The sequence below is a fragment of the Mauremys reevesii genome, linkage group 1, assembly GCF_016161935.1.
Source record: "Mauremys reevesii isolate NIE-2019 linkage group 1, ASM1616193v1, whole genome shotgun sequence".
Classification (NCBI taxonomy): domain Eukaryota; kingdom Metazoa; phylum Chordata; order Testudines; family Geoemydidae; genus Mauremys; species Mauremys reevesii.
The window spans coordinates 36,367,278-36,388,982 of NC_052623.1; the positions used below are offsets into that span (position 1 = coordinate 36,367,278).

A 21,705-nucleotide genomic window follows, 5' to 3' on the forward strand; every position below is an offset into this window, starting at 1 on the left:
AGAGAAAAGTTGAATGAGTATAGACATTCTCAAATCCGTTCTTTTGCTCAACATAAATGTTAAAAGACACTTGCTCAGTTTTTCATGATACACTTATTCAGAACACTAAGCTACTTGGGAAAAAAAAACTGCACTTCAAGAAATATGTCTATGTCTAAAACTAGGAGTCTGAAACTAGGAATAGTGACACCAGTACACGAGTACACTTCTTTTTTAATAAGTGACTATTTTTACCCTTAAAAATATTTCTACAAAAATATCATAGTTTTTTTAAAAATATGGTCGCCTTATATAGGAGGCCCATAAAACGATTGAGACATTTATATTTTATCTGAAATGTGGTAGTATTATAACATCCCATCTGCGTTTATAGACAGGTATACCCCAAATACTTGCCAGCCTATTGTGTTCTAATATCATTCTTGAAAATAACATCATGGGAAGCTGGTAGAGTGGCTGCACTTATAAAGTTCACCCAGGCATAAGAGATGTTATTTTCTTTAACCATTAAACAAAGGAGCTCAAGGTAACAATAGTAAAACTTGGAGAGCAGATTAAACCCTGCAGAGATCATTTGGAATGATTTATTTAATCTGAATTAAAAGTTAAGCTCCTTTGTGGAAGATCGGGATGTCTCCTATACAGAAGCACCACTTATTAGACATTCCCTATGGAACGTGAAGTATATCAAGCAGTATATGGGCCTTAATTGTGATTACTTTTTATTGCCACTTAGACTATTAAGTACTTAAATTACCAGGTAACAGAATCTATATTCTTAATAGGAGAAAAGTGTTAACAGTAATTCTACTAAATATTTCAGCCCTGTTCCAACAATCTCATGGAGGAAAGTTAATGATCATAATCCAAGTAAAGCCCGTCTGAGAAAGTCCCAAGCTGTTCTTGAAATACCTAATGTGCAGCTAGAGGATGCAGGGATGTACGAATGTAAAGCTGAAAACTCACGTGGAAGGAATGTCTTCAGAGGACAGCTACAAGTGTACAGTAAGTGTGTGTCCAGAAAGTACTATGCAACATTCGGCAATAACTTGTCCATACCTAAGGCTGCAGATGCACATGAAATAAAGCTGCAGCCAATTAAAAAAGAATGGATTATTTCTTTATATAAAATCAATTTGAAATTATCATTACCTATATTTGTTAGTAAATGACTCATTAAATATTGAGTTGCAAGTAGAGCTGGCGGAAGTTTTTTACATTTTCCCTCAGAAATTCAACAAAAATTGGGGGTTTCTTCCCCCAGATTTTTTCCCAGTTTTACAGCAGGTTGAAATTTCTTAAAACCAGTAATGCTTTTTTAAAAATGTTTGCTAAATATTTTACTGTTTCTGCCCCTCTCAAAATTATGCTGGCAATAAAAACTATATACTACACCACTCTCTCATGACTTCTGTATATGATCCGTGTAATAGAAAAACTTTTTTAGAAATGTCTTGAAAAGATTTTTTAATGGTTATATTGCAGTTATGTCTTGTATTCCCCTGCCTATTAATCCAAATTACTTTGAGTCTGACTGTACAAGGATCAGAAGGAGAGAACTGCTTACATTCTCAAAAGTCATCTTCAGTGCTTCAGTTCTTGGCACTTTCAAAGGGTCTGATTTTCAAAAAGTTCTGAACATCCGCCTTCTCAAAATCAGCCCTTTTAACGTGTGTCTAGGTGGGCACCCAAAAACTGAAGAACCAAAACTCACTTGTCACTTTTGAAAATTTAGACCAAAATATTAAAAACATATGACCTTATATATAAAAAAATAATGTGACTGTTGACATAGGTAATGTCTGCACTGAAGCGCTACAGTGACACAGCTGCAGTGCTACATCTGTGCAGCTGTAAGGTTTCAAGTGTAGACAAGCCCTTTATATCTCATAATGTAGATGACCTTTGGGAGCTAGAAGCAAGTGGTGCATGTCTCACTGCAAACTAGAGATCTTCCTTTTTCAAAGCTGGTGTAATTTGATGGAGAAATTACACAGCTGAGAGAGAGGAAAATGTTGTGGAAAGCTGACTTTAAAATATTATTTCAGGAATGGCACATTTTTACCTGTGTGAGAATATCAGATACCTACACAGTGTACGTGTTTACCAGTCAGGTGCCTTGTTTCACAGTATTGATAAATACAGCGTTTTATTAACACACACTTACTTTTGTATCTGTCAGTTATATGAGTTTTCACCACACCTTGAATCATATAGGCATAGAAATCAGAGGTGAAAGAGAGGTCATCTAGCAAATCTCTCTGCTAATGCAATATTGTTCCATTCAGTACCTTCTCTAGTGTTCTAGTCTCATTTCAAATGTCCCAAACCTGATATTCAGCCTTAATTTTTCCTTTCTTAATTCCATTCCATTATTCTCCACTGAATAGGATAATCACAATAAATAATTATTCGGTCTTTGGTACTTACATCTTTCAAATATGGATACACTGCTAGGATAGATTAAGTTCATTTTTCTTGTTATTCATATCTTCCAGTTTTCTAATCATCCCTTCCCCCTCTAGCTTGTTGATCATTTTTTCTGATCGCACCTCAAGCCTATAATGAGTGAGTGTCACAGTCTCATTGAATGAGGCTTCCCCTCTTTTTTCATTCATACCTTCTCCAGCCAGGGCCAAGGGCAGTTTTGTGGCTTTTATTATGCACAGGGGTGCTAGGAAGGGCTTGCCCCATCTGTCTCTTAAATGCAGTGGCTTGCACCAGTCTGACTGGGCATGTCATTCATAATGCCATTTCTGCCCTAATCTTCTGAGGTTTCCACTGAAAACAAGACTCCAGGGCTGGGAACCACTCCTATTTCTTCCACTGACAAGAATACAAAACTTCTCCAGGTATTACAAATGCTTACTGTCAATGGTCTCTGTTTAAGAGTGACAGCCCTTGTTTTTTTAGCAGTACCGTTGCTCTTTCTCCACAATATTTTGTAGAGGCACTCATGTTCCGGTACATTTTAGCTGGGTTACAAGATGAGTCCCTGGTTCTGTTCTCCTGAAATAATAATACTAGCTGTTATATAGCACTTTTCATCAGTAGGTCTCAAAGCAGTCTACAAAGACGGTATCATTAGCTCTCATTTTACAGATAAGGAAATAGGCACAGCAGGGTGTAGTGACTTATCTAAGGTCACCCGACAGGTCAGTGGCAGAGCTAACACTATAAACCCAGATCTCCAGATCTCTACCCACTGATCAGCACTACCACTCTCATTAACAGGGATGCAGATTCTGTTTCTTAGTAGGAAGTAAGTAGTCTTTGGTGCCCATAATGCTGCTCCTGAAGGTCAGGAATCAGTCTGCAGAGAACATTTCTTACCTGAATAATGCTGCTATCCCAAACCCCACACCATCATGAGTTCTCTCTAGTCCCTTTATGTTTTTGTGATTTCCAAAAGGCTATTTTTCAACCACAGTCTTTTATGGATACTTTACAGGTTGTGTTAATTTGCAGCCTGTGGAGTTACAGTAGAACAAGCTCTCTAATATAAGAAGACCTGCTGCAGATTATTGTATTTTACAGCCTATTGAATATGTGAGGAAAATGTGATTTAAGAAACCAAATGCACAACAGAAATTCACTTACCCACACTAAGGGAAAGGAGACCGAGGCTAAGGTCTGCAAGTGCTTGGGATGGAAAGTAGCACTCATATGATTAAAGATAAATTGTAAGCACCTACCATAAGTACTTAAATATACCCACAAATCAACTGAGGGTGCAGGAAGTGAAGTCTGTACCCATTGGCCATGGAACACATGATCTCACTCCCACTGGCCCATTCTGGAGACAGCAGGGGAGTCTCATGGATTCTACAAAATCAGAAATCCATTTTCAGGGCTGATTTGTGGATTTGTGGTTGAGCAGAGTGCAGTTCAGCCACGTTTTACATATGGGAATCTCAGTTTGCTTTGCTGCTGATATTGTTATGGTAGAGGCAAGGTAGGTGTGGTAATATCTTTTATTGGACCACTTCTGCTGGTGGAAGGTACAAGCTTTCGAGCTATGCAGAACTCTCCTGGGACCACACAGCTCCAACAGTACTGCAAACAAAATGGTTATGGTGGGATTTTCTAGTATCACTTTAAACAAAGTTTGCTACTATACTTCTTATTTTAAAATGTACTTAAACTGAATGAGTTATAGTAGAATACATTGTCATGTCTCAGGCACCCATGTTTCTGGAATAGGAGATGATTGACTTAGAGTCACGCGCTCATATTTAAGCCATCATTTCTTACAAGAGAGTTGCTTTTGCAGCTTCAGACCAGGTTGCAGCACTAACACTGTCATACTGAGGGTCACACTGATTTACATATGTCCTTAGATAGATACTAGCTTGCTGTCAGTTTTAATCTTACTCAGTTTGCAGTTGCATTTGATCTGGTTCACTAAGGGATATTTTGGGAGTGCCCAGAACACCAGGTCTGCTTGGCTAGTCTGATGCAATCACAAATTCATTTAATTCTGTTTTACCTAATGCTGACATCCAACTGTAGCATGATTGTGTGATGCAGCTGATATTTTGGAAATGATCATTGTATTGTCTCAGTGCTTGGCTGAAATTCAGTCCTGAGAATGACAAAACCATTTAAAAATTAATTTTGATAAAACCCAAGATATCCTCAGCAGACTAAATATACTTGCCTGCACACCATTTTGACAGCTGTGATTTTCCCCAAATCATCTGGTCATCCTGTAATTTGCAGTGACTTCTATTGGGGCTCAAACTGGTTAACAGATAAAAAATGCTTATTTATATGGGGAAAATAGATCATTCCCCTTAGCAAACAAGTTACAGCACTTCACAAATTCTGACTTACTTAGGATCTGTGGAATTTTCCATATGCATTGCAAAAGGATAATTAAATTAGTCATTACTACTCACTTTCTTAGGTTGAGTAAGTTGATGTAGAAGCACAGGAGGAATGCATTATAGCTTTTCTCCTCTCTCTTCTTTTCTTTTCTCCTCCCCCTCACATTTTCTACCCCTTTCTCCTGCCCCTCATTCTTTCTTGCCTCTTTTTATCATCCTTCTTTCATTATTTTGCTTCTATATAGACCCACACACCGTGAAAGAGAGGGGAAGGATTTGTGAAATGGGAAAAGAGAGAAATAGTCCAAAATAAATAATATGAAATTCAGGACGGTCAAATGCAAAGTACTTCACTTAGGGAGGAATCAATCAATCGCATAAATGCAAAATGACAGCAGAAAACGATCTGGGGTTTACAGTGGATCTCAGTGAGTCAATAAAGTAATATTCTTGCAAAAAAAAGAACATAATTCTGGGATTTATTAGCAGGAATGTTGTAAGCAAGACACGAGAAGTAATCTACACTATTCAGCACTGATAAGGCCTCAACTGGAGTATTGTGACCAGTTCCGGGTGCCACATTTCAGGAAAGATGTGGACAAATTGGAGAAAGTCCATATGAACACAACAAAAATTATTAAAGGTATAGAAACATGACCTATGAGGAAAGATTGAAAAAAATGAGTTTGTTTAGTCTGGAGAAGAGAAGACTGAATGGGGACATAAATCTTCAAAAGTTGTTATAAAGAGGAGGGTGATAAATAGTTCTTCTTAACCACTGAGGAGAGGAGAAGTAATGGGCTTAAATGGTAGCATGGGAGATTTAGGTTAAACATTCAGAAAAGCTTCCTGACTGTCAGGGTAGTTAAGCACTGGAAAAAATTACCTTGGGAAGTTGTGGAATCTCTGTCATTAGAGGTTTTTAAGGACATGGTCTACATAATACTTAGTCCTGCCTCAGTGCAAGGGACTGGACAAGATGACATATCAAGGTCCCTTCCCAATCCTAAATGTCTATGATTCTATGGTGTAGGAGACCACTTTAAATGAAGTGGGCAATTAAAGGTTAGCAGCCAGTAAGTTGTGTGACAATGTTGTAATGAGCCGTAAAACAAGCCTCTCTTTAATTCCATGGTTTTTAGTGTTCAGCAAAGTTATGAATTTAGGCTCCCTGGCTCGTTCTTTGAAGGTGTTATGCAAGTTTCCCTTGAGGATGAGCACTTATAGCTCAGAAATAGAGTGATTGCTCTGTGAAAAGTGTTCTGCCACAAGTGATATGGTATGTTTTTGTCATTTCTCATTTTTCCTTTTTCTGTGTGAGTTCATTCGAGAGCATAGTGATTGTCTGGTTTCACACACATTGTTATTGGGGCATTTAGTGCACTGGATGAGGTATACCGTGTGTTGTGTTAGGCATGTGTAGGACTCATGGATTTTGAAAGGGATAGTGTGTAAGGTATTGATAATCGCAGCAGAGGACATATGTCTGCAGGTTTTGCATCTGTTGTTCTGGCAGGGTCTGGTGCCACTTTCAGTTGCTATGTCCTGGTCTGTGGGGAGTTTACTTCTCATGCTTGGAGAGATTGTGAGGTTGTTTGAAAACCAGAAGAGGGGTTCAGAAAAGATTTGTTTCAGGATGTGATCCTCATCAAATATGGGTTGTAATTTTGTGATTATACCTTATATGGTTTCTAGTGTGGGGTGGTATATGACAACTATGGTTGTGCGGTCAGTGGGATTTTTGTTGTTGTTTTTTAATTGAAGCAAGTTCTCCTGGGGTATTTGGGTGGCCCATTCCATGATGTGATCTACTTCTCTGGTGAGTGTCCTTGCTTGGTGAAGATGATTTTAAATGTGTTTAGGTGTGTGTCCCAGACTTTCTCTTCTGAGCAAATTCTGTGGTACCTGAGTGTCTGGCTGTAGATAGGTTTTCTTGTTGTGTCCAGGGTGGTTGCTGGATCTGTGGAAGTAAGTGTGGTGGACCGTGGGTTTCTTGTATATAGTTGTTTGTAGGGTTCCATTTTTGAAGCTGATTGTGGAGTTCAGTACGTTGATACTGGTGTGGGAATGTGCTAGAGAGAGTTTAATAGATGGTGGGGGGAGATGGCTGTTGAAGTTGTGGTAGAGGGAATTTAGGTCATCTTACCAGAGAATGGAAATATCATCAATGTATCCCAGGTATATCATGGGTTTTGTGATGTATTTTTTCCAGAAATTCTTCTTTGAGGTGGCCCATGAAGAGATTGACATATTGGGAAGCCGTCCTTGTACCCATGGCTGTCTTCATCATTTCGACAAAGCGTTTGTTATTTAAGTAAGGTTGTTGTGGGTGAAGATGAAATGGATGAGTTTGGCAATGCGTTTGGAGTGGATTTTTCAGCATTGTTCGTTATCTTGTAGGCATTTGAAGCAGGCAGCAATGCTATCATGGTGAGGGACACTGGTGAAAAGGGAGGTGACATCCATGGTGGCAGGGATGGTATTCTGAGGGAAGTTGTTAATGTTACAGAATTTATCAGTGTGTCTTGGAGGAAACTGACCCTTTGTTTGCTGAGTGGTTTGAGGACCATTTCTTTGAGTCCCGGTATTCCTTAAGTAAAAGTATGATGGATCTGTCTGGATTGCCTTGTTTGTGTATCTTGGGAAGCATGCAGAAGGTTTCTGGGATGAATTTGAGGGATATGAGATTGTAGTTTTTGTTAGCAATCTTTGGGGAAGGATTTGATGGTATTTTTAAATTCTTGTGTGTATTGTGGTGTCCAGTCATCTTTGAGTTCTTTATAGTAAATGGTGATGGAGAGTTGTCTGTTTTCCTCATTGACATAGTCATCAAGATTAAGGGCTACAATGGTGCCCCCTTTGTCTGCTGGTTTGATCACTATCTGGTGGCTGGATTTCAGGGACTGCATAGTTATCCCTGTGGTGGTGGAGAGATTATTGTGGATGTAATGTTTGTTGAGGAATTCACAGTTTATTTTTTTTCCTGAAGCAACCGATGTAATGGTCTAGTGTGTGGTTTTGCCCACTGAGCAGCATCCAGTGAGATGATTCTTTATTTCTTATGACTATTGGTGGGTGTGACAGGCTACACTCACCACTTGTGAGTGCCTCTTGTTGGTTGGGTGTGCTGCTTCAATCTTCTCCTGTTCCTGGTGCCCCAGTAGGTTTTCAACCTCACTAGGCAGCCTTCAGTGGCTCAGCCTTCCAGCCAAGTCACACAGTCAAAAATGGATTAACCCTTTTCAGTGTAGCAAAAGGTCCTATCTGCCCTCACCAGGGTCTTCAGCCCCATCTCCAGGGTGTTCGGGTCTAGCCTTTTTCTCAGGCATTTAGTAAAAGGACCAGATGGAACCGTCAGTCAGCCCTCACCATAGTCTTCAGCCTTATCTCTGAGCCCTTTAAATCTCACTCCTTTTCTTGGGTTTTTAAACTAGCCATGTCCCCTTTCCATCACTGGCTGTTGGGGGGACCCAGACCCACCCACTATTCTGGGTCCCAATTCAGGGACCCTATACACAGCAGCTACATACCCCTGCCTCCAGTTTGCTGCTCCTTTTCTCAATGCCTTTTCCCACATAACCCCTTTCCAATCACCTATTACCTTATTGTTACAGTTGCCAGGTCCTCTCGTTCCCAGGGCCAGTAAATCAGTCCATCGAGCTCCTCTGGCCTGAGGAGAGCACCCTTCCTTTCTCCTCTGGTTCCAGCCAGAAACTGACCTGCTCAGGCCCTGCAGCTTATGTTATCTGAGCCTACTGGGCTCTGATTGGCAGCTTCCACAATGACCATCTAGGCAGGCCTGGAGGATGCACTTCTGCTGCTCCTTCCTGGGGCGGAGTGAAGTAGAACTGCAGGACCTCCATCAGGGGGCCTCAAAAGGCCAGGTAAACCTCATCACAGTGGGGATGTGGTAGTTATGGGTAGTGTCCTCTTTGTTGTGAAAGAATTTGAAGTAGAGTCAACAGAAAAATTCTAATTCTCCACATGTTAGTAGGGTACTGAGGTTCCTTGGAGAGTACATATACTTCATTTCTAGTTAGGGATAGTCTTGACAGGTTGATGATGTTGGAGTATCATGTAGTGTCCATGCGGTGGGTCCTGGTGTCATGGTTTCTCCAGAAGTGGTGTTTTGTTCATTGTGGAGTTGTTGTACTTCGTTCCACTTTTTTTGTTTTTGTTTCGAATGGCAACAAACAATTAAATCCCATACTTAATAGGGGTCACATCCTGAAAGAAATCTTTTCTGAATCCCCCTTTTCTGGCCTTCTAACAACCCCACAAGCTCATTATCATATATATACTCCCCACAGACCAGGACACACCAACTCAAAGTGGCACTAGACCCTGTCAGAACAACAGATGCAAAACCTGCAGACATATCTCCACAACTATGATGATCAACACCTCCCCAAAACACCGTTCAAGATCCATGGGTCCTACACGTCTATCATAACGTGTGGTGTACCTCATGTAGTGCATCAAATGCCCCAACAACAACTATGTTGGCTAAACCAGACAATCACTATTCTTTCAAACGAACTCACACAGAGAAATTATAAAACACAAAATACCAAAGGAAACCTGCACATCTTCAAAAGATGAGCCTGAGAACTTAAATTCATAACTCTTCTGGACACTAAAAACCAAGCAAGTAAAAGAGACATTGGTTTTGTGGCTCCTTACAACAGTTTGCCACACACTGTACTGCCTGCTAACCCTTAACTGTCCACTTTATTTTAAGTGGTATCCTACAGTATGTGTGAATCCTTTATGCTTAACAATCTGTCCCATCTTGTATTTAGCTTGAACACTCTGGTTGCCTTTTCCGGACCTGAAGAAGAGCTTTGTGATGCTCAAAAGCTTGTTCCTTTTCTCCGGCAGAAGTTAGTCCAATAAAAGATATTGCCTCATCTACCTCGTCTCCCTCATATCCTGGCACCAACACAACTACAACACTGCAGTAGGCTTGATTTACATTCCATGCAGCAAATGCACAATGCAATAGTTAGGATTTCAACATTCACCTAGTTACCTATCATGCCTGCTTACATTTTCTCAGTTTCTTGATTGGTGACCTGTCAGACACCAGATAGATTGTTAGATTTATTTTTAAATTCAGTCTGCCATAGGTTCTGCTTATTTAAGTGGTTTATTGATTCTCCGCTGTCCAGAATAGATCCTTTGCTGTGCTAACTCTGGATTATTATCCAGCCCAGCCAGAAATATTATTCTGTATTCCTTGAAGTCAATGCCATTGCCTCCTTAGTCTCTGCAGTTCCTTGCAGAAAGGATTTAAATGTTTTATTCTTAAATGTTTTAGATTCATAGATTAATTTGATCTGTTTTTTTCCCCTGCCACCGAATTTCACCTTGGTTCAACATCAAACCTGAACCCTGACCTGCATAGGCAGACACTTACACCCTCATGCAGTCCCGCTGAGGCTCTTTACAGGGAAGGGTTCTATCCATGGGTATCTGATTTACAGGATTAGAGTCCCATGCTTCATTCATTCCACTTGTTGCCAACTGACTGCTGGGTGAAACTGAGTATGCTAGTTAATATATATATATATATATATATATATACCCCTCAGTGGTCTAGTCCCATGCTACCTTAAGGGTCTGCCTTCCTATCTCTGACTCACCATGTGATTTATGTTCATGTCGTGCGCTAGAATGTTATGTCCCAAGTGTGGACACTGAATAGCCAGCCCACACCTCTGACATTCATTCTCTGCATATTGAGCACAAGGGTGACCACTTCTGGAAAGAACTGAATGAAACACCTCACCAACTACCCAGGCCTTCACAGTTGATTAAATCCTGGTTTCCTGGTCGACTGGCAGAGCAACAAGCAGCAGGGAGACAATGGTGTTCAGACTCCCTACTGAGATCTTAAAAGTCTGAACTTAAGCCCTGCAATGTTCCCAGATACTATGATGATGGTCATCAAAAATAAATGTGTGTAATATTAATAATTTCTGCATTAACTATGTTGTACTATATTAGTAATATTATTATATTATAATTATTATTATAATTATAATTAATATGTTATTAAAACGTAAGGGCTCTCTAGTCCCAGACTGAGTGATACTCATCTCATAGTCCTGTAGGATCCTTTACTCAAATTTTATTTGGTTGTCACTTTTCTTCTTTGACCTTCAGTGTGTCTTTTTTAAATGAGTTTAATCTGCATGTGATTTAATACAGTCAGTGATACTGGTTTACGATCTGTATTTTTAATTGATTAGGTCTTTAGAACATCAACTGAAGTTATGTCAGCCTCTTGTGTTTGTATTTAGCATGTTATCTCTCTTTTACAGCCTACCCACATTGGGTGGAGAAGCTTAACAATACTCAGTTAGACAGTGGAGAGCAGCTCCGATGGGAATGCAAAGCCACTGGAAAGCCACGACCCACCTATCATTGGCTGAAGAATGGAGTCCCTCTTTGGGCACAGGTATAGTGCTCAATAAGCCACCAGTAGATTGTAGTTTCCTCTTTAATTCAGAGAAAGTGAGCTGGGAAAAAAGTACTGAAGAAGAAATGCTTCAGAAAGGAGATTTTGCTTTTTCTATGAATATTTAAAGCCTTGGATAATGTAGCACCAGTGTTCCTGGGGGTCTGTCTGTTGAACTATGTCAAATTTGATAGCAGGTGAGCTGGAAATTCTCACTCTCTAGCTGAAATACAAACAGGATAGAAGGCAGGGCCTTTTTTATTCAGAATCCATGACTCTGAAATATTCTCGCCCTTACTATCAGTAAACTAGTGATATCCTTCTGAGCAAGACTGGGCAACTTTTGTTTGTTTCTGCTTTTGATTATGGTGTTTATGGTTGAGTTGTTTATTATATCTTTCTGAGTATTTGTGTATAGGGTCATACTGTAATTACCCTTGTATGGTTGAGCAAAAAAGTGGACCTGCTCCTTGATGTGTAAGTTACACCAGGGTAGAGTCCATAAACTCAGACTCCCTTAAACATCACCAGCTACATGTGTGTTAAATACGACATGGTATATTCTTATTATAGATCTCATGTTCCTCAACATTAATGCACTAATACAAAGTGTGGATTTTTCTCTGTCTCATGTCTCAGCCATGTCTGATTTTTGCATCTGTAAAAATCTGATAGTTTAATAACTCTTTTGTGAAAAGCAAAGCCCCCCCCATGCCAATATCATTGGCCTGTTCCATCTGGGAATTCTAGGTCCTTACTACAGTGATCTGACAAGTTTTAAAATAAGGTCTATGTTAGAGTGTTTCTCTATGCAAATGGCCAACATTGGCATGGTGTGGATTTTTTACAATTTCTTTCAACTGAGTCATCAGCTCATCTCACGTTGTTTTATTTTTATGCAGCATGTTTCTATTCCTTTATAGCCTCCAAATATTAAGAGCAGTAAAAAAAAAAAGTGTTTGTAGACTCTCTTCACGCATTGCCAGATTAAAACAAAATTATTCAATTCTGGTAGAAAATGTCTCCATTTGCTAATGAATTCATAGAATGGATTTATGAAAAAAAAAGATGTGCTATGCCTTTCTTTTCAGTAAATGCGTCATCTATCTGTGAAAATCGACCAATTATGAAAACAATGAGAGAGCAAACATATAAGGCAGTTTATTTTTGACATCCCGAGGCACTGCAAACAAGTTTATATGCCTTAGCTTTTCCATATCTGCCTTTCTGGAGGTGGGTGGAAAATCAGTCAAGACTTGGAAGCACTTTTAATTTCTGTGCTTTTGTGGTCTTGAGATTTTCCAAACAGCCAATACAGACTTTGCAAATTGCATTTCAACTTGAAACTTGGACCTCAAAAAAGAGAGGGGTATTGATTAATCCCATATACATTTTCAAATGCTATTTTATTAATAAATTTTAACTCACACCTAATAGTCTTTAGTAATGAAACGGAAGAATGTATTGCACCAACTCAAATTATTCATTATACAGCCACATGCAGTGCAAATTTCCCTACACAGCTGTCAGTGCACCTTGCTTCTGACCTTCAGAGATTATTTTCTATTAATAGGCCTTTTCAGATGAGATGCTGCAATTAATACAAAGGCAACTTGATCCTGCTACCCTTACTCACATGAGTAGTCTTGTATGAAAATAGTGCCATTCCTGCCTATGAAACTACTCACATGCATAACTAAGTATTGCAGGTTTGGGCTAGTAATATGATAGATTATATGGTGGGTTTGGTATGTAAACAAACATTCACTATGGACTCCTTTGAGACCAGCAAACACATTTCCCTTGTGACCCAAACTACATCTGAACCCTGGTTCCTTAGCTAGGAAGGTAACTCATTGCTGCAGGTTGGCAGAGTACTCTTTGCTGAACCATTTTTAAAAGGCAAGTTGGTGTTGTGGATCATGATAAAAAACAGTGCTCAGGGATGCTGCATTTACAGTTAAATAAAATAACCCAGAGGATAATTCATTTTGTGGTCTTTACAGGCCCCAAAATATTTTATGTTTCTTATTCACTGAAGAACAAAAGGACGTAATCCAAAAAATTCACTCTAGTAAATTGCTAAATTATATTTTAACCACATTGATTTATTCTATTATTTTATTTTACTTTATTGTTCCCTTGCCTAAAACTAAGAACCCAGCAAATCCACTTCATTTGTTTGCTTTTGTAGAATTATTTTTTTCATTCCATTACAGAGCAGGGTTGAGATGGTTAATGGTGTACTGATGATCCACAGTGTGAATCTCTCAGATGCTGGAATGTACCAATGCTTAGCAGAAAATAAATACGGAACCATTTATGCCAGTGCTGAGCTGAAGATTTTAGGTGAGTAATGTCTGAACAGAACAGGATTGCTCTGATCTTTCTTTTTGATAATTACATGGCTCCATGGTCTGTCATGATAAAGAAAGAGATCCTACATCTCGAACCTTAGCAGAATTGGATAAAAGCTGTATAATTAATTTGGCTGGGTTCCTCTTTTTCTCTTTCTTTTATTCATGTGTGAGTGTGTCCTTGGTTGCCTAGGGGTTCACCAGTACTTTTGCTACCAGAATGATATCTTTTTGAAACTCCTCCTTCGGTTATGCTTAGTGATTTCTTCTCACCTAACACCAAATGTTATGTATGGGACAATGTGCGGTGGGGAAATTCTAACTGTGTGTTCAAATGCATAACCAAATCCCCTGACATACACATACATTTTCCCCCCTTCTAACCTATGAAAACAAACCCAAGAACAAAAACCCTTTTACACCACGAATTGAAAAAAACTGAAGTTACTTTAAAAAAAAAATAAAAATCTCCCATGGACAAAACTAAAATTAAAATCTGTTTATCTTTCATTGCATCTCATTGTTTGAGAATAAAACCCACATCCAGGAAGGTATTGAATAATGTGCTTTATTTTAAGCATATCAGTATTGCCACTGAAATCACCAAGACTACTCTTATGCTTAAAGTTAGTCATATGCTTATCTGTCTCCCAGAATCAAGGCCTTATACCTTATCTGGTCTTTTTAGGGAAATGTTGATTGGTGATATTTCATAGTTACAAGAATTAGAAAGAAAAAAAAGCCCAAGAAACTCCAATGTGAGCCTTGGCACATCTGTCTGTCCTATGCGTATGGCATTGGCACAGTAGCATAATGGACTTGATGATAGTGCTGGGAGAATTTCAAAGAGTTCAGTTTAAATAAGCACACAAAGTTCTCTTGTTTCCTGATCCCATAAAAAAAATGTGAGGACACATGAGTCCACTTATGGAGTGCCTATTTTCAGTGTCTGGGGGCCATTGGCCTTCTCTGCATTAACCAAATCTTGGGAATCAGAAAAACTGGGCTGGAAACTTGAGAGATTGTTCTTGTAAACTCCTGCTCATGTCAGTAGTCCCACAGGAAACAGTGGAAAAGGATTGTTCATGTGAATAAGGGATTTTAGGATTGGGCACCTCATAAGAATAGGCTGACGCAAACTGTTCACACTATTTCTGACTCCAGATGGGTCATAAATGCTCTCTCAAGCTAATCCAACAATTCTGCTTCAAGGTCCTGCTGGTATCAGAGCGTACAGAACTATGTGATGGAAAATAACTTAGAAAAAGAGTTTGGTATGGGGTCAGTCCCAGTTTGAAGTAAATATTTGAGTGGAATGAGGAATTATGCAGGATTCTGAGACACCTTTGATTACCAAGGGCAGATACCTAAACTGCTGACCCAAGGTCATATTTTCACAGCTAGTTCCTCAAATGTTTCTTCATACCCACAAATTTCATTCCATAGCCAGGGGCCCTCTTCTCAGAATGCCCTGCCCCAAGAGTTTTAGTTGAGGTTCAGTCAGCTGCAGGGTTCCTGTTCATTGCAATGTTCCCTTGCTATGGCATTTTTGGTGTGCATTTTCATTGTTTAACATGTACTCTAATATATCTCTCTGTTTGTTGTTATACAGTGAATGCAACTTGTCCAGTATAATCCTGCTGTAATAACCTTAAACTTTTCACATCATTACTTTCTGTGCTGCCATAATAATGCATTAACCTAGTAGTTGCATTTTCTTTCTGGATTTTTTTATAAAGCAAACAGAACAAATTAAATTGTTCATTTTTAATAATGTTATCACTAAAATTGTCCAAAATAAGGTTTTGAAACTCATACATTGTTGAGAAAAGAGTGTGTGAGAGTAGGAGAGAGGACACACGAGCTATCACTTTTGCTGCCGAGTGAATTTTTTGCGAGGCTAGATTAACAGGTACATAGACCCATGGAATTACAAAGGGATGGCTGAACCTTCACATTGTAAAATTATCATCTTAAAGTCAAACTGTAATACCCATACTTCCATTGTTTAGTACCTTACTCTTCAGATAGACCCATTTAAATCAATGGAACTGTTCAAGGAGTAAAGTACTACTCAACACATACAAAGGACACTCAGTTGGGCTATTTTTAAAATATCTCTGAATTTGAAAAAAAAACTGCAGCCAGAATTGTGAACATCTTAAAAATAAATTATTTTTAAACAATGAAATCCTTCCAGAAAACTAGAAACATGTTATCAATTTTCCACAGCTGGCTTTCAGGAAAAAAAAAAAGGCAAAACTAATAAATAAGGCCATCAACAAACTCTTGGTAACAACTAACGGTATTTAACAGCTTTGGGTGGATTTGTGGCATTTAAAATATACTAATATTTTGAGTTAATGACTGTAACAAAGGTATTTAATTTTATTGTTGATTTTTCCAGACATTCTCTAAAGCTGCTAGATTTCACAAGTAATCTAATTTTAGTATGTTAATATGAAGGACTTCTTATTAACTGATAGGTTGATTAAATTCTAATCTTGCCATTGGAATTGGATGCTGATTTAATGGCATTTTTTTATACATGCCATATGATCTGTATTATAATAGATTCCTAACAAAAAAGTGAAAATGGATGATGAACCATCTGTTAGAATTCATTGAAATGGAAGGCTCTGATTGTTCTCTATAGAACTAACATATTTCTTTTTAACAGCCTCAGCTCCCACTTTTGCACTAAATCAGATGAAGAAAACTATAATTATTACCAGGAACCAAGAAGTTGTCATTGAGTGCAAACCACAAGCCTCTCCAAAACCAACCATCACTTGGAAGAAAGGAGACAAAGCAGTAAGAGAGAATAAGAGGTCAGAAGTCTCTTCAGTAAACTAAGTATTAATGCAGTTACATTTACTACTGTGGTTTCATATGGAAAGTACAGCAAGTGACAAGAGGCACACATATGCTATTATGTACAAGAGTGCAAGTATAGTAGTTACTAGACTAGCTGATTAGTTTGACAGCAGTGAAGTTATCTTCCCTATAGTGGATGGACATTGTTATTAACTTTGAGATCAAAGCTCTGGTGGTTTAAACAATGATGCAGAAAAGGCTAAAAATGGTTTCCTTTTTTGTTTATTCCTTGTTCTTCATTTCAGACATGCTGCATTTATGATGCTACACATCTTGTGGTTCAGGAGATGAAAAGTTTGTAGGCTATGATTGCTATAGTGATGGCATGAGAACATCACATTTGTTTAAGATCATTTTACAAGGGACCCAAGCTAAGCTTGACAGCTTGTTGTCTAATAGGTCCTGTCAAAGGGTGCTTTGAAAAATATTGCACAGAACAACAATAAAGTTATACAACAATATTAAAGTGCATAGTAAATCATTTTGGTACTTAATGGCACATCTGTTTAACAGGCTTTCTTTGATTAAGTAAATTCTGTCCAGCTCTGTACTTTAAACACAGTTAAAGTAGCTGCAGGTCAGATTCCAACTGCAATTGCGTTACACAAGAAAACACTACTATACATTAAAGCAGTTTTGCCAGCCTTGACATGGACTTTAAGAATCACCATAATCGTATCTTCTTTCTTGTAACGTTATGTGAATGGACCACTTAAACTGACTTGTATGGCGTTACTCTGAAGGATGAAAGCAAGGTCTTTTTGTGCATTTATATAATACTGATGAAAGTCATACAGTGCATCTGTTTTGGTCAGCTGTGAAAGGTGAATGTTATCTTGTTTGATCTTTAAAGATGGCAATTTAGTTTCATGTTGTTTGTTTTGTTCTGAAAAAGAAAAAGGACAATATTTCATATGATGTTGATTCCTTTTGGAAAGATAAGGCAATGTATGACATCAACTATTTTACCCATTAGTTTATAGAAGTGGTTTTGGAATGGTATATTTTGATAATACAGAGGTGTAGATATTGGTAAGTTATAAGGCTGATAACCATATCATGCTACTGATAATGATAGCTGTCTTCCATTCTTTGATTAACTTCTGTAGTGATCAAAATGAAAGAAACTTTTGTTTTGCCTGGATTTGTAAAAGCTGACTATTTACTTTTATTAAGCTTCTGTGTTTGTTCAGACCATTTTAATCTAACACTTCTTTGTGTCCTGCCAGCTGTCTGCTGGTGACAAGATACAGTCCAGAGCTAACAGAAATGCCTATGATTAAACTTAGTTTCATTATTTTTTTAATAGCACAAAACCAAGATGTAGACTATAGTTCTGTAGGATGTATCCAGAGATATATAGTTAATTATCTGAAATTCCTAAACACAATGGCTGATCTGATTCCTTTGTCCCTGCAATATAGTAATGACTTTGATGGTATGTTTGATATTAAACAAATAGGGCCAAATTCTGCCCTCTGTTGATTTAGTAGAGTTATTTCTGATTTACATTGGTGCAACAGCATGCAGAAGTGGGCCAATGCAATCATAAACATAGTGGATTCAGTTACAAGAAATCAAAAAATATGTTAATAATAATCTAGATGAAGTGTACTCAAAATAATAAAAACAAAAACAACAATGTATAAGTAAGGCTAGTTTCAGGAAAATAAAATGTGTACTTGTTGGCGTACTTGGTATCGGTCTGCCTATAAGTGATGGGTGAACTGAAGAAGGTTCTGAGGGCTAGTATGAACACTTATCTGATGCTTTTTTATACATAGCCTAACTCTGGTCTAAAAATCTCATGAGAACAGGATTTCATGTTAGATTTCTGATGCATGCTGATTCTCGCTGGATTGGAAATATCATAGTGAAAATAGCCTTTTTCATCTTATTTATGCTTCTTAGTTTTGACCATGAGTAGAAGGAGACATGAAGAGGCATTCAAGATAAAAAGAGCTTACCAAACTTTTCAAGTCTTAGAAAGGTTTGGTTTGTGTTCTATTTAGCTTTCAGTCAAACATACAGAATAGTTCTTATGTTAGTCAGAGTGCACCTATCTCTACTGTTTATACCAAGGGAAAAAATCAGTTACAAAGGATCTCATTTCTGACCTTCTGTACTGAATTCCTAAAACAATAATAATAGAGTCTCTTTGAAGTGGAGAAGAGTAGGGCCATCAAATAAAGGACAGATGTGTTGGGAAATATGTTAATTTTGTGGGGAAGGAGCCTGTTTTTCCCGTGCTATGGAGGACTCTTTTGAAGGACTTGTACAAGTTACCTTTACATTTAAAAAAAAAAGAGAGAGACAGAGAGAGAGGAAGGAAAAATACTTTTGTTTTGGTGAATAAGTTCAATTATTCTTTCAGTTAACTCCTTTATATAAAGTGATTAACTACCTGAGACCCAGCTTGTAAACCCCTTACTTCCCTTGGTGGGTAGATACTAAGATGAACAATCCTTTTGATATCACCTAGAAGAGCTTTGAATATCCTTGAGCTGATTTGGGTTTCCCTCAATAAAGTCTTAACCCATTCAAAATAAAAATTAATTAATGAAAGTATTGTGGATCATTAGAATGTAATTGCCTAGGATGGAATTTGGCCAGAACACAAAAGTTAATGCTTTTGTTGTTTCTAGTTTTAAATATTTGGGAGGTGCTTAAATGCTACGGTAATTGGTGTCATGTAAGCACTAACAGGAGTATCACCATAAATGTTTCCATTAATTGTCTGAGAATAGTTTAAAATGGTGTTAAAAGCCCTTACTCATCACATTCTATTTGACTCCTTCGTTTTGTTTGATGGAAAATGATAGGATTGGCACTATATACTGTCCATCGTTCATTGTGCCCCAGCTACTAATCTGCATTTGGCTTTTTAAGTTCATAATTTTGTAAACATTTCTAGAAACATTTCTAGAAAAAGCAATGGAATCTGGACCAAGGAGGCAGTGTTTTGATCCAGAGGAGGCTTAAAATAGAAGTTTTGTGTTTGCGTTTGAGACAAATCAAAGCTGGGACTTGATTCAAGTTCTGAAACTGAAGTTCTGGTCTCTCATGATGTCTTCTTGCAAGGTTTTGGCCCCCTGGTGTAGAAGTCATGAAAGATCAGCTATCCTCGTGGGGTTTCAGACCTCAGCCAGATGCAGAAAACAAGGGCCTTCTCATTTGTAATCAAACTCACACACAAACTCTAGCATCAGATTCAGGTCTAGACCCTGCTGAAATTCAGGGGAGTGGGATGACTGTTCAGATTTGATGATCCAGTTTGGAGCCCATTTCTGGTGAAAACTAGCTTGGTCCTAGTTTGTAAAGCTACAGAAGCAGAAAAACAGATGTTTTGATCAAACTTTTCAAGCATACAATAAACCTTGAAAAATACAATATAATTGACTGGAATCTGCTGTCAGTTAACTGATATAAATCTCGAGTAACTCCATTGAAGTCAGAGATCAGGCTCTGAGCAAATGTTATTTATAAATGCTTTAAAATACCTTTTGTGCAGGCTTTTGTAAACCAATGAAGTTTTATAATGATTTACTACTTCAGAAATTTTAGTAAGCCATTTCTCTGTGTACTATAATCTCTCTTTCATCACTTTTTTAAGGTCACCTACCTTTCTCCTCTAGATTTATTCTTGCAGCAGTGACTATAGCTGATGTTTAAACTGATATGCTTGGGGAATCATAGGTGTTAAAAAGCTTCATAAGACTTTGTTCATCTGTTTTTGTTCTCTCTCTCTTTTGCATCCAAAATATTCTTCTCATTTTAAATTCATATTGGATTTTCACTCTAGCTCATTATTTTCATTAGATGGCCATTAATTATAGTTAAAATAAAATCATCCAAAAGCACTCTAACAGTGCGACAAATGCTATTAAGACTCTATTATTACTTCCTCATTCAGCTCCCTTTATTTACAGAAGACTAAGGGGCGGGGAGGGAGCAATTTTTGTTCAACAAACAGCTAACTTGAGGAAGACGGTGTTTTTACAGGGGAAATTTGTTTTGTTTTATTTTTGTCTGAGTTTCCTTTTCTTTTGAGTCTAAGTTATAATGGAGACTTCACCAATGTCCTTTGTATAGATAGATTTGATTTTGGGCAATTTTATTTTTCTGATAGTTTTGAGGAATCACTCCATTTCTATTTGTCACCATCAAAACATTGCCCTTAGAATGAAGGTCCAGTGGATTTGTGAAAGAAACCCAAGAGTCACAGTAAATCACTATCAGCACCACAACCCTTGCATGTTTCCTTTAACCTCTGCTATCTGAAGTCACTGTTCTACTGGCTATATTCACCTGCCCCAGATCCAATGCTGATTTCTGCCCATTGTAAATATCTAAGGATCTGCACATATTATTATTTATTATTTATTAATAAACATTCCTTTGAGGTACATAGATATCTAGCAATCATTTCACCCACCACTGAAATGCAGCCACTTTTCACGTGGAACACAACAATTGTTTACCTTCGTGCCAGGGCCATACAAAACAGTTTTAGACAGGAAGTAACAAATACCTTATTCAGTTAAAGGTGTAGGGGAGATTTTGGATAGTTAGAATGTAATTAACTAGGATGGAATTTGGCCAAAAGTTAACACCTATCCCTATACTGAGTGCCATGACACCATTAATAACTGCAAATGACTAGGATCTTTGTTTTACATTTTATCTGAATGATGACAACTCCAGCTGTACTCCACCACAGAAGAGCTTTTGACCCGTAACGAAAAGGACTTCATATTGAATCAACATCTGTACTTCCTGCATCATTGAAATATTCACTGGAGGGCTTCCATTCTGGTCTTAACTAAACCTGTTTCGTTATTGAGATCTGTAAACTGCTGTTATCAGTTACCAGTTCAAAATCTCTCCACCAATTACTGGAGAGTGACAAAGTTGCTGCTGGAATACAAGTTTCCAAGTTTATTATAGGCAAGGCTGGTTGTATTGCCTATCATTAATGTTGCTCAACATTTTCCATTATAAGAGCCTGTTTCTAATTGCTTATAATAACTTTACCAAACTTTAATTGTTTGAGTTGAAAGTGTCCATATTGGGTGACTGCCTCGGGCTAAATAAATATATATATATATATATAAATCAGCCAAAAGAGTTCAGTTATCATTAAGGCAGTTGAATGCTGGCCTGGAGAAATGGATTCCAC

General features: G+C 37.9%; 1 protein-coding gene across 2 annotated transcripts in view; it reads left to right on the plus strand.

The window, feature by feature from the left end:
- Window positions 1-21,705, plus strand: part of CNTN5 (contactin 5) — a 965,708-nt gene that overhangs the window by 762,582 nt on the left and 181,421 nt on the right. For both annotated transcript variants that reach the window (XM_039485717.1, XM_039485709.1), the window contains 4 exons: window positions 824-1,005; window positions 11,156-11,292; window positions 13,512-13,641; window positions 16,330-16,480. In XM_039485717.1, the coding sequence (XP_039341651.1) occupies window positions 824-1,005; window positions 11,156-11,292; window positions 13,512-13,641; window positions 16,330-16,480 (600 nt within the window). The remainder of the gene's footprint in view (window positions 1-823; window positions 1,006-11,155; window positions 11,293-13,511; window positions 13,642-16,329; window positions 16,481-21,705) is intronic.